General features: G+C 45.8%; 1 protein-coding gene and 1 pseudogene across 2 annotated transcripts in view; one reads left to right on the top strand and one right to left on the bottom strand.

The window, feature by feature from the left end:
* The window catches only part of SLC22A3 (solute carrier family 22 member 3), a 96,405-nt gene extending 77,453 nt beyond the window's left edge, over positions 1 to 18,952 (bottom strand). For both annotated transcript variants that reach the window (XM_036871808.1, XM_036871806.1), the window contains exon 1: positions 18,461 to 18,952. In XM_036871808.1, coding sequence (XP_036727703.1) covers positions 18,461 to 18,895 — 435 coding nt within the window. In that variant the 5' untranslated portion in view covers positions 18,896 to 18,952. The remainder of the gene's footprint in view (positions 1 to 18,460) is intronic.
* LOC118905243 lies at positions 8,268 to 9,144 on the top strand (annotated as a pseudogene).
* Positions 18,953 to 19,198: the final 246 nt, after the last annotated feature.

Consider the following 19,198-nt stretch of genomic DNA (forward strand, 5'->3'; position numbering starts at 1 on the left):
TCTGTCCCCCACCCTCTACTCAGCTTCTCAGGGGTCAGTTGCACAGGGGCTTAGAGGACGCAGCGGTGAGGGGTCCATTCCCTTCTCCCCGACCTCACCTCCCTGCCCCTGCTTCTGCGCCCCGGCTGCCCTGAGACGTAAACTAGCACATACGCCCTGTCTCAGGCTCTGCTGTGTGGGGAACTCAGATGAAGACAGTACCTCCCTGGAGAACCAAAGGACAGTGGGAAAAGGGCAAAGTAAAAAAGAAAGTGATGACGGATCAAAGCATCTCGTTTCAGGATGACTTGCAGATTTGTCTAGTCATGACTTCCAGAACCTAGTCCCCCAGAAGATTCTGAACAATATCTGCCACCTCGTCTTCCTAACTAGGAAGATTATGTGATCACTGAAGACAAAAGTGATGCCTGAAATTCTCTATCTGAGAACACATAAAAGCATAATAAAAACTATGGATTAACTAGAAGGCAATATTGGGAATGCACTACTGGACTTGATGATTGAATGATGACATTTTATATGAGACTTCTGAGATGGAAACTGAGAGACATCTTCCATGTGACACGCTCAGGAAAGGCCTCCATCCACGCCCCAGTCACTGGTCTGCATCCGAGGACACAGCACCCCCAGGTGAAATCATCATGTCTACTGACCTTCAGCAGTGCTGCCTCTGATTCCCGCAGGCAGACAGCTCTGGGGAAGTCTCAGGTCAGCTGTCACAAGAGGAAAAAGAAATCTGCAGGCTCAGTACACATCAGACGCATTCAGTCTATAAAGTGCAAATCTACGCATACGGTGACTTTCAAAGATGTTTGGTTGTGTACTGAAATTTAACACAAAGAAGCTGAACAAGCCTCAGGAAAGGACGCTCCCAACACCTTCCCAAGAAAATGTCTTATATACCATCATAAGGGAAGCTGACACTCCAACTTCTGAGTTTTAAAACATTTTTGTTAAGTTGGTTGTTTTGATTAAAATATAGAATTTTGGATCTGGAAGGGATCCTGGGGAATATTGATCCTGTATCTTTTCAAACATTATTTTAGAAGCAGAACTCTGTTTCCCCTCTTAAAAACAAAACAGAATCTTAACACCAAAATAAAACTGATAAAAGTAAGATTACTCTCCTGAAGGGGGCAGGTGTTGCAATGTCTAGGGTCACCAAAACAGTCTGAAATCCACTAACCTAGATCCTAACTACATTTCTAGGTTATTGGCCAATTCATTCAATAGGCCAGGGCCTGGGGTGATTTCTAAGGCATCTTACAAGACCCGTAAGTGTCTTGGGTAGAAAAATCCATTTCCTTCTTTTTACCCCTTTGTCTCTTTTGAACCTCAAGGGCAGAAGGTTGAGTTAATTATAATGTATTATAATCATTGGTTATAAAGGACCCCCATCTTATTTTATTTATTTATTCTATTTTGTCCCTATTCCTATTCCCATCCCATCCCCACAAAGGAACCATCCTGATGTGTTAAGGTATATCTTTTGTTTGCATTCTTGCAGAATCTACATATTTTTAATTTCATGTAAAGGGCACAACTTTCCTGATGCTTGTTCAGCTTCTTTGTGTTAAATTTCAGTATACAACGAAACACCTTTGAAAGTCAACATATGCGTAGGTTTGTCTCCAACTCCTTGTTGCCCAAATAACGCTGCAGTGAACATACCTGCCTCCTGATAGATTTCAGATTTTCCTTTGGGACTCATGCATGGGAGTGGAATTGCTGTGTCACAGTATATGTTTGTGGACACCTAATTTGTATCAGTAGTTTCAGATTGTTCTTGAGAATAGCTCCACCTGCCCTCCAGCAGTAGACCTGAAATCTACCAACAGTTGGCACCACGGGGCTTTTTGGTTTCTAACCAGCCTAACAAGGGTAAAGTGCTATCTTGTTTGTATCTGCATTTCTCCGATGATGAGTGAATCTGCATGGCTTCCTATGCTGAATGGCCTTTTGGGTTTCCTTTCATGAAAACTGTCTATATCCTTTGTCAATTTTGCTACAAGGCTGGCTATCTTTTCCTTGGTGATTTATGGAAGTCCCTTTCATATTCTAGAGCTATCAATTAATCTCTTGTTGGTTCCCACATCAAAAGTATCTTTTCCAATTCTCCCATCCTGCAACGCCTGACTTGGGGCAAATTACTTAATCTCTCTGCACCTTCCTTTCCTTCTCTACAAAACAGGGATAACAGCCCACGCCTCACAGCGTGTGTGAGGATTAAATGAGTTCACTATGTTTTAAATAGTTTAAATAGTTAAAACATAAAACATTATGTTTTGGGGCTTCCCTGGTGGCGCAGTGGTTGAGAATCTGCCTGCCAGTGCAGGGGACACGGGTTCGAGCCCTGGTCTGGGAAGATCCCACATGCCGCGGAGCAACTAGGCCCGTGAGCCACAACTACTGAGCCTGCGTGTCTGGAGCCTGTGCCCCGCAACAAGAGAGGCCGCGATAGTGAGAGGCCCGCGCACCGCGATGAAGAGTGGCCCCCGCTTGCCACAACTAGAGAGAGCCCTCGCACAGAAACGAAGACCCCAAACGAAGACCCTAGTCAAAAATAAATTAATTAATTAATTAATTAAAGAAAAAAACACATTATGTTTTAATGTTGTCAGGTAATTAAAGAGAAAATCAGGTTTCTAAGCAGGAAAGGTGTGTCAATAACTATAAAGTTACATGTAGTATATTATAGTATGGCTTTCTGTCCCTATTGGGTATTAAGCTACTTTCATGGATTACACTGTAGTGTCTATTCAATGTCAAGAGAACTGGGTTGCTTAATGCATAGAACAACTAAGCCCAAATTTATCTCAACCCCAAACTGAATCTCAATATTCATAATTCCCGCCCCACCATCACTGCCCTGTATTCATTTCATAGATTTCAGGGGCAGAGGGGAGTCTTTCGGTCTTTTCTCTAAGGCCAGATTCTCATGACAGGCCAAGCAAACTGTGACATGATAGGGCCATTGCAAACTGCCCAAAAATGTGAAGCAAATTTGTGTAATTGACCCAACGAGAACATAGGCGTGAGCCACACCGGTGGTTTTCTAACCACAGCATCTTTAGGGAAACTTTTGCTGTCCAGATTTACTGAAGGATTTCTTGTGCTTGTGAATAAAACGCGCAATGGAGAGAGCTTCGTGCTAGAATGATGTTTTAGTTCTTTTCACAATCTCTCAATCAAACTGGGGCTGCAGAGGAGGCAGTGGGCAGAGCTGTCGGTCTGCCTCTGAGCGACCGTGGACCCTAACCCCGCCCAGATCCATAGGGGCCCGAGGGAGGTGAAGAAATGGAAGCTCGGGACGTCTTGCCAAAGCTTGTAGCTGTGGGAATCTATTCTGGGTCTTTTCTTAGTCTTTATTCCTGGGCTCCAGCTGTACCAGCTCTAGGCAGGTGATCCCTGCCATGTCCCTTGGGGCTGGAATCTCAGTGTTCTGCCCAACAAAAGCTTCTAGGGGTTTGCCCCTAATTCCCAGACCCAAGCTGCCTCTCTGAGTGGACTTCCACAATATCTGTAACCAACAACTGCAATATCACCATTCACGCAGCACTTAGGTTGGGCAGACAACTGGATATGCACTTTGCATGTGTTACGTACATAAGCCTCCCATCAGCTCCACCCAGCAGCGATTATTCCCCTTTGGTAAGAACCTGAGCTCGGAACAGTCTCAAACTAAGAAATCTGCCCGTGTTCACACAACTAGTAATCCTGTGTTCTTAGCCACTTCCTTGCCTTACAGATAGGCACAATGAACCAGTTCTGATCTACAAGTTGATCATTTCTTCACAGTATTTTGCAACAATCAATGGTCATTATCTAATTATCTATATAGTGGATAAAGACATAGGTAGTTTTATTTTGTTTTGTAATGCACTTGGTTTGATTTAAAAACCAAAATTCTTCTGGAAGTGCCCTATAGACATGCATACTGGGTAGGGGAGCGTAGCCATCTTGACAGGATGCTGGCTGGCGGACAAATGGAGGCCTTAGGTAAATGTGTTATTACCATTATTACCAAGTAGCTGAGACACAGAAAGAGCAAGATTCTCTGTGGGAAAGGTTCTTGGAACAATTTCCTTTACACTACAGAAACTCTGAAATTTATCTCTTTATTTGATTTGTTTAAAGTCGATGCCAAATTAATTTTCATTACTTTCCATTTAATTTTCTCCTCTGCCCTGGATATTTAATATTGTCAATTGTCCACGTGACTTCCCTATGAGGGTTTGCTTTGAAACCCTCATTTGAGGACAATGAGAGGGCACTCATTTCTCAATAAATGTCTCCAAAACATTGCTCTTCAAGAATTATTCATATTGGGCTTCCCTGGTGGCGCAGTGGTTGAGAATCTGCCTGCCAATGCAGGGGACACGGGTTCGAGCCCTGGTCTGGGAAGATCCCACATGCCGCGGAGCAACTGGGCCCGTGAGCCACAACTGCTGAGCCTGCGCGTCTGGAGCCTGTGCTCTGCAACAAGAGAGGCCGCCATAGTGAGAGGCCCGCGCACCGTGATGAAGAGTGGCCCCCACTTGCCGCAACTAGAGAGAGCCCTCGCACAGAAGCGAAGACCCAACACAGCCATAAAATAAAATAAATAAATAAATTTAAAAAAAAAAAAAAAAAAAAGAATTATTCATATTAAGGGCTTCCCTGGTGGCGCAGTGGTTGAGAGTCTGCCTGCCAATGCAGGGGACACGGGTTCGAGCCCTGGTCTGGGAAGATCCCACATGCCACGGAGCAGCTGGGCCCGCGAGCCACAACTACTGAGCCTGCGTGTCTGGAGCCTGTGCTCCGCAACAGGAGAGGCCGCGACAGTGAGAGGCCCGTGCACCGCGATGAAGAGTGGCCCCCGCTCGCCACAACTGGAGAAAGCCCTCGCACAGAAACGAAGACCCAACACAGCCATAAATAAATAAATAAAATAAATTAAAAAAAAAAAAGCTTGCTTCAATTTAAAACAAAAAACAAAAAAAAAACAAGGATTATACATATTAAAAGCCCACACTGCCTTCTCCACGGTCCTTGGATTCCCATAAATGTGCTACCATCAATCTTCAGAATAGGAGGTTCTGGTGCCTAGGCCCCTCTGTTTATGTCTGAGGCGCATCAGCTTACAGCATCCCTCCCTGGGGGCAGGAGACACACATGTCGTCTTTCATCTTGTGCTGTCGGCGGCCACACGACGCTTCCAGCTGGCAGAAGCCCGTGAAATCAGAGCCACTCTGTGCGTCCGAGGGGCATAAGCCACCTCTGGGAAAGGCATCTGAGACGTGACGCTATCGGGCAGAGAGAGTGATGAGTGGGTGTTTGCTGTCCTCCAGGGGGAAGCCTTCATCACACACCTGGGAGTGCGCCCACCCGCTTCACATGAGCGCCGTCCAGACAATGGATGCTCTGCTGTCTCTCAGGAGGGGCGCGGTACCCTCAGCCCCCCGAGGAGGTGGGCTCCAGAGACTTCACGACACCAACAGCGAAAGCTTTCAAAGCCCTCAGAAGTCACCAATGCCAAACTGTCTCACGGGTCCCCCTGTCCTAAGAATCAAGACAATGTTCTTTCCTCTGGGCAGCAGGGCCTGCTGCGGCCCTAGCTCCATCCAACTCTTATAAAGGCCTCACTTGGGTCTCTCACACTGGACACCGCTGTCCTGAAGGCACTTCATGGAAAATCACCATTTTACCAAAGCCGCCCCCGTGTTATACAAGCAGTAATAAAATTAACTTTTCACTCCATAAAAAATAAAATTGCATTCTAGACTATGATATACAAATTTGTCTGACATGTGAAACTCTCATGACTGCATTGTGAAGCCAAGAAAAATTAAACAATTATATTCCAACAACTGCTAAAATAGCTGACATCCACCCAAGAAGAAAAGGTCTCCCGTCATTTGGGGGAGGAGAGCAAGACGGCTGGTTTGCAGTTTCCTGCACAGGAACCGGAATCACCGGTGAGGAGGCACGTGTCTCACTTCTCACCTTATTTGAAGCCTCCAAATTTCATCCCTGAACTATTTTCTAAGAAACAAGAAAACACAGTCTCCCACACTTACCTGTAGGTTTTATGACCAATCAATACAACACAAGTTAACAACAAAACCCATAAAAGAAAGGTTATATACTCCCTAAACAGACACAGTCTTGTCAGAATCACTTTCAAATACTTAAATGTCTTAACACTTCAGTTAAATGTTAAGTTTAATGTTAAAGTGTTAATAATCAGATAACTGAGGCCAAAGCGGGTGAGTGCGGACAGGCTTGTGAAGCTCCGGTTTGTATTTCCTCATGAGTGTCTCAACTTTCTGGTCCCAGCGATGGCCATTAAAATGGAAATCCAGAGCCCCACCTGTCACTTGCTCATCTCTCCTGCTCTGGCCTGTAACTATCCAACAGGGAGGTCCCCTGTCTCAGAAGACTGGGTTTGACAGCAGAATAATCACCTTCGTTTCTGAAGTCCAAGCTTGTCCCCATCCTGCCTCCCTTGGGCAGTTTCCACTGTGTAGACGGCCCAGGGCGTGTCCCCTCCTCACATTCCCCATGAAGCTCTAGGGTCTACAGCAGATGTTACAGAGGGCAGGACGGGCACCTGCTCCAGAATGTGGCCACACCCGCGCCATCACCCTTGCCTCTGTCCACACGGTTCATGGCACGCCCGCCAGGAAGTAAGGTGTCCTGGGGAAGAATCCACCCTGATTTTCGGAACTGAACACCTCCAGCTTTTAAGTTAGCTTCATCCCAAGCCACTTTCCCACTCTTGTATGGATATGGCAACCCCAAGTTCAGGGTCAGGAATTAAATACCTGAAAATGAACTTGGCTGCACAATGACAGAGGTAGAGGAACCTTGGAAATCCATTGACAATTGACTACTCCACTCAGATAAGGAAACAGTGGTCCAGGGATGTGACCTGTCACCCCCAGTGACCCCCAGCCACTCACAGTGACCTGTGCCAGGCGTCCCGTCTCGGATCAGCACCCTTTCCACTACAACGTCTGCTTCACTGATTAATCAGAGACGAGGATCCAAGCTTTTGGAAAATATTCAACAATAATCACCACACTCATTTTCTGACTTTCATTTTTAATTTCCCTGAACACAGTTTTTAAAGTTAAATTCTAAATCAGTCATACACTTTGAGGGACGTGCTTGGCGGGGCCCATACTAGCCATACAATTTAAACGCAGGGTTTTTTTTTTTAAATCACATTTATTTATTCACCTTCGTATGAGCCCCTACACTGCATCCCTCATGGTTTTCCTCTACTGTTACACAAGCACCAGCCCCAAAGTTACTTTGTTTTATTACATGCACAGAAAAGTTAGAGCACAGCAATCCTTTAAAAGCCATGTTACCGATCTCTCACCAGATAAAAAGGCAGTAACTATCATTGGCCATGCTTGTGTCACTGTCATTCTAGAAAGCTACACCAAGAACCTTAAGGAACTTTGCTATTTCCTCACAGAATAGAAATACACTTCCTTTCTTGGTTATAGTTTAAGAAAAAAAATGAGGAAAAATTGGAGAGGTTTTATTTTGTTTTGAAATGTAGGCAGTGTCTCCCCACCCCGCCCCCAATGGCCTTGGAGGGCTCAGCACTGCACCCTTGAACTGCTGCCAGCCAGGCGCCCGTGTGCCCCTCGCTGACCTGTGCCCTGCACCTGTGCCCTGCTGCTCCTGGAGCCCAGCTCGGCTGATGACACAGACGTGCCCAAAAGTGCCAGGACAGCTGAGAAAGGCCTTTTCTGCACAATGGACGTCAGCACATAAAAATAATGGCCCCAAAAAGCCAGCCGACCTGCTCTCTCCTGTCGCTTTAATGTTCCGGGTCGCATCCCCCAATTAGGGTCTGAGGACGACAGAGTCCCCGTGTAGACAGGGGTCTGCGGGTGGCGGCCGTCCCCCTGCTCCAGAGGCCTGGAGCCACTTTCTGCAGGGCCGTGGCCCCCCACCCCGGTGATTTGTCAGAGCCCGTTGGTGTGAAGGGGAGGAAGACAAGCCCTTGCTGGTTAAGTTATGAAGAAGCAGCTCTGTACAAGGTTATCAATAAAACAAGCACCTAAAAAAAAATAAATAAATAAATAAAAAAATAAAACAAACACCTAAGAATAAAACCTGTGAAATTTCTGTAACACCTTCATACTGAAAACTACAAAACGTTGTGAGACAGACTGAATCACGCCTAAGAAAATGCAGCAACACATCACGTTCAAATTACATCCAATACACCATGTTCAAAAAATCAAAATTGTTAAAATGGCCATTTTCTCTAAATTAATATACAGAATTAATGCAAAAATAAAGCAGCACTGTTGAGGGGAAAAGAGCTTATTATAGTCTACGAAGGTCAATTTCAGGGTTGGCTGAGCCAAAGTTATAAAAGGGGTCAAATATTTCACTCAATCCCTTTCCCGTTCACTCATTAATTTAATCACGGGATTTATTAAATGCCATGTGATCTCATCACAAATATATGCTAAACAGTCTCTGCCCCCAAGAAAGCTGCAGTCTAGGTCCTGGGTGACTCTGGACGTCCACTCCTGCTCGGCGCGGAGGCTATTTAGTCTCGGGCTTTGCAGGTTTGTTTTTCTCTGCATTTGGACTCAAGGCCTCTGTCGCAACCATGCTCTGCCAGATCATCGGTCAGGCCAAGAAGCATTCTAGTTTGATCCCCCTCTTTGTATTGACTGGAGCAGGAGGTACTGGCACAGCACTGTACGCCTGCGCCTGGCATCGTTCAATCCAGATGTCACTTGGGACAGAAAGAATAACCCAGAACCCTGGAACCCACTGGGTCCCAATGATCAGTACAAGTTCTACTCAGTGAATGTAGATTACAGCAGATTGAAGAAAGAAGGTCCAGACTTCTAAATACAACGTTTCACTATAAAGCTGCGTAGAATGAAGGTCTTCCAGAAGCCATCTGCACAATTTTCCACTTAACCAAGAAACATGTCCCCTCTACATGCACGAAATCATGTTGGTGTATTTGTGTTGGGGTTTACACTGATGAGTAAAACTTGAAAAAAACAAAAGAAAGCTGCAGTCTGATGAGGAAGGCAATACGTTCAGCACACACAGGGGGTGGCTGGGCAGAGGAAGGAAAGCAGACCCCCAGAGTCGGGGCAGGGAAGGTATTTCTGGAATAGGTAACTCTTAGCTGCATCTCTAGGGAAAAAAATGGAACATCCTCAAGAAGAAAGAGGAAAGGTATTTGGAGAAGAGGAAACAGCACGCTCACAGCCCAGGGAGGACAGGCAGGCGTGCCCTGGGGGGGCTGCAGCAGGGGTGCCTGCAGAGGAGAGGGGCCCGTAGGGGCCTCAGGCAAGGTCATGGTGACCTTGTGTGCTGACCAAGGGGAGGACTGTCTCGAAGGAACGAGCTTCCCTACCATTTCATCAGGTGCCTGCAGCCTCCAGGAAATACACCAAAATGTGTATTTGTCAGGGTAGGCTCACAGTGAGAGCTGTAACAAAAACCCCCCAAATCTCAGTGGTTTAACACAAGAAAGTTTATTTTTCATTAATTTCACATTCCCATGCAGAGGAGGTGGAGGGGAGGAAGATGGGGGGTCCCCTCCCTGCAGGCTTTCAAGCACTGATCTCCTTCCAGCTAAGGGCTTTGCTGTCTTTGGGGTCTTCAGGACTCTCTGCCGGCAGATGAAGGAAGGAAGCAAGCAGGGGGATTGCGAGGAGGAAGGTTATTCTGGCTCCAGGTGTGTTGCTTCTCCCAACATCACTGACCAGAACACACCACAGGACCGCCCCCCACCAGCTGCAAGGGACATTGGGAAATACAACCTAGCTGTGTGTCCCAGAGGAAAAGTACAGGTGCATGTGTCTTTTTGAATTATGGTGTTCTCAGGGTATAGGCCCAGTAGTGGGATTGCTGGGTCGTATGGTAGTTCTATTTTTAGTTTTTTAAGGAACCTCCATACTGTTCTCCACAGTGGCTGTATCAATTTACATTCCCACCAACAGGGCAAGAGGGTTCCCTTTTCTCCACACCCTCTCCAGCATTTATTGTTTGTAGATTTTCTGATGATGCCCATTCTAACCAGTGTGAGGTGATACCTCATTGTAGTTTTGATTTGCACTTCTCTAATAATTAGTGATGTTGAGCAGCTTTTCATGTGCCTCTTGGCCATCTGTATGTCTTCTTTGGAGAAATGTCTGTTTAGATCTTCTGCCCATTTTTGGATTGGGTTGTTTGTTTTTTTTAATATTGAGCTGCATGAGCTGTTTATATATTTTGGAGATTAATCCTTTGTCTGTTGATTCATTTGCAAATATTTTCTCCCATTCTGAGGGTTATCTTTTCATCTTAAAAAAAAATGTGGGACTCCTGTCTTGGGTAAAGGGACAATGCTTCCATCCCAAGGTCTGCAGGGTTTGTTTGGGGGAGGTGGCACTTGCTTCACCCACACATAGGCTGTTCCACTTGTGATGATCTTGTCACACTCCTCATGTGTAGTCTAGGGACCACCTGCAGGGGTTTTACATGCTTGTGAACAACGAAGATTCCTGAACCCCACCCTGATCTTTTGATTCCATGTCTGTGTGGGTGGGTCAAAGGAATACACATCAACCACTGCTCCAGAGGGCAGTCGATAAATGGCTACAAATAAATGATGCTGAAGATGACAGAATGTGGGAATAGAACATCCTTTTCCTCATATATTCCTCTTGGACTCCTCCTTCTCCTCTGGGGCTGAGGTCAAGGTCAGTGCACATTCTGCTTTGATTCACCCCCAGTCAATCATAACAAGGCATCCCTCCACCACACCTGTCACCACTCTCAGTACATTACTGTCTCGGGGCAAGTCTCTCTGCCAGAACTCATCAGGCAATTTTATCTATCTTTGTATTACCAGCCTAGCCCAGCGCCTAGCATATAACAAATGCTAAATAAATTTCAATTGATCTGTAGCTGATAATCTAATAAATCAGTTGCCAGAAAGAAGCAGGAGATGCTTTTTCATAGTCTCATTCCTTTTGGCTCTGGGGTTCATACACACATCACTGCATGGATCTGCTGGTTCATCCTGCTGCCAACACCAAGTAGCAGACACCTAGTGGGGTGACTGCTCACTCATTAAGGTCTTGCTTTCACTCCATTAAAAAAAATCTGTGAAACTATTAATACACTTTTGTCATCAGCAGAAAGGACGAGTTATTTTGAGGGACTCTTGTTGAAAAAATGAGATTCAGCATAAAACACAATTTTTGTTGAATTGCTGGTGTTTCAGAAAGTAAGGGGAAATCATACACCTCTAATAAAAACAAACAACAATGACAGATTCAGCAGTTGTAGATGCACCAGGAAGTCTGGAAGGAAGAAAATGATTCCAGATCATGGGTGTCCAAGCTCAGACAGAAGCAAGTGCAAATCCTCTCTGTAGGCAGCCAGGTTTCCCACAGAGACACTCAACCAGCTGGGAACTCACAACCAACACGTGACAAACAAGTGCCAAACACATAACAAATGACAAATGAGAGATTCAAAACACCAAGGGCTTCAGGCAGTGTAACTACCACATATAAAATATAGAGTAATCATACATAAAGCCCTTAAAGAAACTGAAAAATGGAAACACAAGAATGAGCAAAAAATAAGAGACTACCAATAAATGACCAGGGATATCTGAAAGATAACAAATATAACTTTGATAAATGAAAAAGATAATTGCTGAAATAAACACTTCAATGAATAGATTAAACAGCAGATTTGATACTGCTGAATAGAAACATTGTGATCTGGAAGATAGGTCTGAAAAAATATCTTAACCATCGTATAGATATTGAAATGAGAAATATGAGAGAGAGGTTAAGACTCATGAAGGACAGAAAAAGAAGGTCCAACTTATGTCCAAATCGAATCTCAGAAGGAAAGAATAGAGAGCAGAAAATGAAAAGATAATGGCTGAGAATTTTCCAGAACCTACCAAAGAACCAAAATTCACAGTTGAAAGGAAACACAACTGGTTCATTCAACAGCTATTTATTGAGTGCCTACTATATGTCAGACACCCTTTAGAGGCAATGCACACCAAGCTGGATAAATAAAAGAAATATCCACAAAAAAAAAAAAAAAAGAAATACCCACCTAGACACAACCCAAGAGAAAAGGACAGTTAAACTGACAAACAGATTTTTCAAAAGTAAAATGAGAGCTACAAGGCAGAACTAACATCTTCAAAGGGTTAAGGAAAAATAATTGGCAACATAGAACTATTTACCTAGCAAAGCTATCTTTCAAGAATAATAGCGGGGACTTCCCTGGCAGTCCAGTGGTTAAGACTTCACCTTCCAGTGAAGGGGATGCAGGTTCAATCCCTGGTCAGGGAGCTAGGATCCCACATGCCTCGCAGCCAAAAAACCAAAACATAGAACAGCAGCACTATTGTAACAAATTCAGTAAAGACTTTAAAAATGGTCCACATCAAAAAAAAATCTTAAAGAATAATGGTGAAATAAAGACATTTCCATATAAACAAAAACTGAGAACATTTACCACCTAGAGATACACGCTAAAGATCTATATGAAAAGGAAGGGGGGAAAAGAGATAGGGTATGGAATAATGAGTAGATAAAGTGTAAGTATAAACCCAAGCATACATGATTTACACAAAACCCATAAATTAACAATAAAGGAACAGACCTAGAATATTGGCTATTAATGCCTATAATACAGGAGAAGTGACTGAATGAAAGTGTTTAAGATCTTAAATTGTTTAGGAGGAGGTTGGAGTATTAAATTTAGGTTTTGTTAAGTAAACTTAGCAAAATTTCAGGGGTAACCACTAAAAGAATTGAAATAAAGAATCTAAATTCCACAACAAGGACCTACTATATAGCACAGGGAACTATATTCAATATCTTGTAATAATCTATAATGGAAAAGAATCTGAAAAATATATATATAATGAATCACTTTGCTGTACACCTGAAACTAGCACAACATTGTAAATCGACTATACTTCCAAAAAAAAAAAAAGTAGAAAAGCTGGGGAAAAAAATCTAAATTCCAAACAAATAAAGGAAGGAGTAAATAGAATAAGAGAAACAAATTTAAAATCATTTTTTTAAAGGAAGGGAAAAAGCATAAAAGGAACAAGTGAAAGAAAAAAATGGTATAATAAGCCCCCATATACCAATTACCACAAGAAATGGTGACTAGACTAAGCATAGTAGTTAAATGCAAAATCAAGTTATATGCATTTTATAAGAAACCCATCTAAATTATTAGAACATAGGAAGTTTGAAAGTAAAGGATAACAAAAGATATAGCAGGCAAATATTAACCAAAAGAAAGTTGGAGTAGCTAAATAATATTATACAAAGTAGACCTCGAGACAATATACATCATGGATTTTAGACAGAGTACCAACACTATAATAAAAGGTTCAATTCACTATGTAGATTTTTAAAAATTCTAAATTTGTATGTACATGCATCCAATCTCATGTGTATAACTTTTAAAATCTGCTAGAAATATAGGGAGAAAATGACAAACCCCCCCAACACAATGGTAAATTTTAATACTCTCTATGCTTGCTAGACAAAGCAGATGGAAAGTTAATTAAAATATAGAATATTGTAACAACACAACGGACAAGCTTCAAATATTGGACATCTATAAAACCCTACACCCAATAGCTAAAGACTGCACACTCTTCTCAAGCATGTATGGAATGTTTATAAAAATTGACCTCCTAGAAGGCCAAAAAGAAAGTTCCAATAAAATTCAAAGAATCAGTATCAGGGACTTCCCTGGTGGTACAGTGGATAAGAATCCACCTGCCAATGCAGGGGACACGGGTTCAATCCTTGGTCCGGGAAGATCCCACATGCCACGGAGCAACTAAGCCCGTGCACAACAACTACTGAGCCTGCACTCTAGAGTCCGCGTGCCACAACTACTGAGCCCGCGTGCTGCAACTACTGAAGCCTGCGCGCCACAACTACTGAAGCCCGCGCGCCTACAGCCCGTGCTCCGCAACGAGAAGCCACTGCAATGAGAGGCCCGCGCACCACAACGAAGAGTAGCCCATGCTCTCCACAACTAGAGAAAGCCTGAGAGCAGCAACGAAGACCCAACACAGCCAAAAATAAAATTAAAAAAAAGAGAGAGACTTAAAAAGTAAATGGTAAAAATAAAAAGGTCAATAGAATACTTAGAAAATAAAGCCAAATAATTAAAAAAAAAAAAAAAAGAATCAGTATCATTCAGGCCACGTTCTCTTACCACTCCAAGGTTAAATTAGAAGTCAACAATTAAAAGATAAAAAAATCAATGTATGTTTAAAAATTTTAAACAAATATCTAAATAAATCATGGGTCAAAGAGGAAATAATGGGGATTAAAAATACCGAGAATGGAATAATAATTAAAACCTGCATTTCAAAACTTGCTGGGTGTAGTCCAAAAAAAGTACACAGAAGGAAATCTATAGCTTTAAACATTTATACTAGAAAAGAAGAAAGGCAGGAAAGAATTGAGCTAAGCAGCTAACTTAAATCGGGAAAAAAAAGCACACCCATAGTAAATCCAAAAAACCAGAACAAATAATAAACAGGAAGATAAACAACAAGGTCCTACTGTATAGCACAGGGAACTATATTCAATATCCTGTGATAAACCATAACGGAAAAGAATATGAAAAAGAATGTATATATGTATAACTGAATCACTTTGCTGTACAGCAGAAATTAACACAACATTGTAAATCAACTATACTTCAATAAAATAGATTTTTAAAAGAATAACGCAAACTAAAAAAAAAAGAGGACAAACTAATGAAATAGAAAATGAATACCATAGTTGGTCCTTTGAAGTAATAATAAAACAGATGTTCTCTTGGTGAGGTTGATTCAGCAAAAACCAGGGAAAGCACAAATAATATTAAAAATAAAAACAATATAAAAGTAAGATCTTTCTCAAGTGCTCAGAGCAAATCAGAGACTCAGCCCAGAATAAAACCTGGGCCTGGCTACACTCCTTTCTCCAGTATCCATGGCACTGTGTTTCCACGCTTAGCAAATAGTAAGGACCAGAGGCTGATGACACTAATGTCTGGGGCTGGCCTCATGTTGGGGGCTGGATACGCAGGAAGCAAAGCAGAGACGTGAGAAGCAGTGCGACAGCCCCAGAGATGGAAGCAGCCTGTTTTCTTCAATGGGTGAGCCACTTCCCTCAAATGGACTTTCATTTCTTGTGTGTGGGAGAAAAATGATCTAGAAAGGGCAATTCGGTCTATTTTTAATGGTGCTCTGAGGCCTGGTTCCTAGTGAGAGAGGAGCTCTTTTATCCCCCCATCCATGGTACACAAGCAAGCATTTCCAAGTCTTAACATTAATTTCAGAGTCTCACTCCCTGGGCAATGATTTGAAATATTTGGGCGGTAAGGGCTTGGACTTCTCCGCATCACATCATGCTTTCTTCTGCCCAATGTCTGACAACCAGATAGGGCTGAGATGCAGACGTTAGAAAAGTCTGTGCTGAGGTCACTGAATGTAGGTGAAAAATCCACTGCATCACCTTGAGCAGGAGAAACCAGAGGGCGAGCTGGACAGAAACGGCCCTGCACCTCGCATTGACTTCTGACTTAACTCCTTGGCGCTGTTTCTCTTTGTAAGATGAAAAAAGGGTGGATGAGGTTTAAGTGCCCGTTCCGCAACACTCACACCGAGAGTACAGACTGCCGTTCCCACCTCCTCATCTGCAGCGGATCGTGTTCCGGGCCGTGAAATGAAATAAAATGACACGCTGGCCAGAGGACCAGGACAGTAACTAAGTAAACAGGAAGGTTCAGCTAGATTTCTTGCAGGTTCTAAAGTGTGAGTGATCTGGTATCATGTTGTGTGGACCTGTTTCAAGGACTTAAGAGCACTGCCTGGAGGAAAGGAGACGGATTCACAATCAAGACCCCCGGATCTGAACCCACCTTGGCTACATAAAAGGTCTGGGACGCTAGTGGGTCCCTTCACATCTCCTGCCTCAGGTTCCTCTTCTAAAAGCCGGGACAGTGCTGTCTCCCCCGCCATGGCGCAAGGATTACATATAACAGCTGTATGTTGCCATTCTGGAATCTGGTCTCCCCTTCCGCGTTCTGAACTCTCCCAAGTCACCCCCTTTCCATGATTCATATGTTAGATTTCAAGTCTCTGAAAACACACTGGGTGTACGGTGTGAGCCAGAGATGGGTCACGCTGACAGGATGTGAAAGAACAAACACTAATTGGATCATATGCAAAACCAGACAGTAATATGTTAGCTGTGCAGAACTCTGAGCGGGAAGGAGTTTTTCTGGATGCTGAACTTCCTGAACAGACGGAGGGTTTGCTCTCAAGAATCAAAACATTAAAACAACAAACCAGAAGAAGCAAACAATTTAGAACAACAGCAAAAAACTCTCTCTCCAATATACTTCCAGAAGTTGTCAGAGGCCTTAAGGGAGCATTCTGAATAGCATTTTACTTTTCCTTGAAGATTTTTGTCATTGTTCTGAGCACACTGAGAACAGCCGTCCAGTGATGACACTGATGGCATTGGTAGGACTGTAAAGGGTTTAATCCAACCCCTGATACTACAGATGAGAAAGCTAAGCCCAGAAGGGTTAAGCTATCCACCCAAGCCCCACAGCTAGATGGAGACCGTGCCAGGACCAGGTCTCCTGAACTCCCACCTTCCACAGTGCCTGTTAGACCTTCATAAGACCAACTGTCCCTCCTTTGAAATAACCCTGGAGTGCTTGAAACAACCCTGGAACCCCAGAATGCTTTTAAAGTACCTGTCTGGACACTAACTTAGAGATTTTTATGTCTCCCTTCTCTGATGTCTAGGGATCATGCCTGCTCATGGAAACCCCACTGGAGTGTGTGTTCATTTGATTCTTCATTTGAGATCTCTATGTCTTCAAAAATCAGGCGTCTACTCTCCGAGCAGCAGCGTCTTCTGGTTTGCCTGGAAAGTAGCACTAAGCAGCCACCTAATGGATACAACTCAAAGGAAGTACCAGTGATAACACCCTCTCCCACCCGAGCCCACACCCTATCCATTTCAAGAGTGAAACCCCTAACAACAAGACCACCACAGTTTATAAAGCAGTCCCGATCATGACCCACGAATTAGGTAGAAATTAAAGTACCCCAAACACACATACACATGGCCTTCCTGGGCTGCCATGGGGTTTGATCTCTAAAGCACTTAGCAGAGGACCACACACAGTGTGCTAACACACAGAACACGCATAACCTCAAAGACCTACAATCCCAGCTTCAGAGAGACTAGGTCACCACCAGACCAAAGAACACCAGTAACAGGCAGAAGAGGCACTGCGAACCCTGAAGCCAGTGTTTCCCCCATTATTCAAGCAGGTGCTTAAAAATTCTTTATGACAATAAATTAAAGACAAACATTTTTCCTTCCCAATTTGCCTGAGCACATTCAATCACTTGTTAGAAATTAAATTGATCCATGCTTGCAGCAAAGTTCAGTAAAACTGCTCATACCTTCCCTGCAAGCTCAGTGGAGGCAGTCCCTAAAGTCAGAACTCACCAAGATGAAGATGCAAACTGCCAGCCCAGCGCAGCGCAGGAACAGCTCTGCCGCCAAGGGTGAGGGCACCTAACCCCCCAAGGCACTGCCAGCTCAAACGTGGCCAAAAAACCGTGGGGACTGTCCCCACCCGACACCAGCAGCTACCCCCCAATAAGTGGGGTGTCCAGTATGTATGCCTTACAGCCTCTTCTGCTGCGTTCCTGTCCTTTATTAGCAGGAAAAAAAAAATTTTTTTTTTTTAAATTCAAAACCTTGGCTTTCCCAACTTCTCTCAAATGTTGCTCTTTGCCCCAAAGCAGTTTTGCCAAAATCATGCTCCCGGGAAAGCCTCGACCTTTGTCCTTTTGCATTTCAGATAATCATCTGGGCAACTAGAGACAGCTGGCGCTGCCTTCAAACGTTGGTTTCTCCTTTCCTTCGCCCCCTGGGGACCACGAGCCGGCGCGGACCTGCTCAGCGTCGCTCGCCCCAGACGCTGCGGTTCTCTACCCGCGTCCACCCGACATTTCCAACTACTGCGCACACACATCTCAGAGACAACGAGCACCGTACAGGATGCTTCGATCCCTCAGGAGGCGTGTGCGAAGCATCTTAGCACTTGGCTTCCAGGGCGGTTTTCGTTCACACCTAAACCGAAGCACCACTCCGTTGCTTCACTAGCAGAGGGAGATAAAGCAAAGGCACTGCCCGGGCAGTTAGGACGCAGCACCACGCTTCCAAGCGCGGGATGAACCCGGTCGGCCCCCAGAGGTAACCGACAGCTCCCGGCCTCCGCGGATCTTGCCGGCGGCCGGCTTCACCGACTCCCGGCGTCCGCGGGGGCTCCGCGCGCCGTCCGCTCCCGGCCGGCTTTCGGCGGCGGGGCGGGCGCGCCCGGCGCGGACCCGGGCCCTTACCTCGCTGACGATGGTCGAGTGGGCCTGGGCGTACCGCCAGCCCCCCCGGCACGGCACGAGCGGCGCCGAGTGGTTGGGGAAGGCGGCGAGCGGGTCGGCGCAGCTGAGCGCGCCCGGGGCGGCGGCGCTGGCGTTGGCCGCCTCCAGGAGGTAGCGCTGGCAGCGGCCGTCGCCGCGGCGCTCGGAGGGCGCAGGGCCGAGGCGGGGGGGCGCCGTGCGGTTCCACTCCTCCTCGGGGCTCCAGCCGCAGCGCTCGGCCAGCGCGGCGGCGCTCGGCCCGCGGCACCAGTAGTGGTCGGGCCGGCTGCCCAGGAAGACCACGCCGACGAAGAGGAAGGCGAAGGTGACGCCCGTCAGGCACAGCAGCAGGAACACGCGCCGCTGGAAGCGGCCGAACTCGCCGGCCCGCTGCAGCGCCTCGTCGAAGGAGGGCATGGTGCGCGCCGCCCGCCCGCCCGCCCGACTCCCCGAGCGCGTCCTGCCGCCCGCCGCCCGGGCCTCCGAGTGACCCGCGGGCCGGCCGGCCGCCTCCTCCGCCCCGCCGCCTCCCCCGCGCTCCCGCCTCACGCCCCTGGGCGCCGCGCCAGCGGCCGCCGCTCCTCCGGCCCCGGGGCCCCCGCCCGCCGCACCCGCTTCCGGTCCGGGGGCGCCCGCGGAGGTCGGGGCCGCGCTCCCCGGGGGCGCCGCCGAGGGGTCGGGGTGGGCGCGCGGCGCGGCGCGGGCGGCGCGGCCTGGCGG

This window comes from Balaenoptera musculus, chromosome 12, assembly GCF_009873245.2.
Source record: "Balaenoptera musculus isolate JJ_BM4_2016_0621 chromosome 12, mBalMus1.pri.v3, whole genome shotgun sequence".
In the NCBI taxonomy this organism is placed as follows: Eukaryota; Metazoa; Chordata; class Mammalia; order Artiodactyla; family Balaenopteridae; genus Balaenoptera; species Balaenoptera musculus.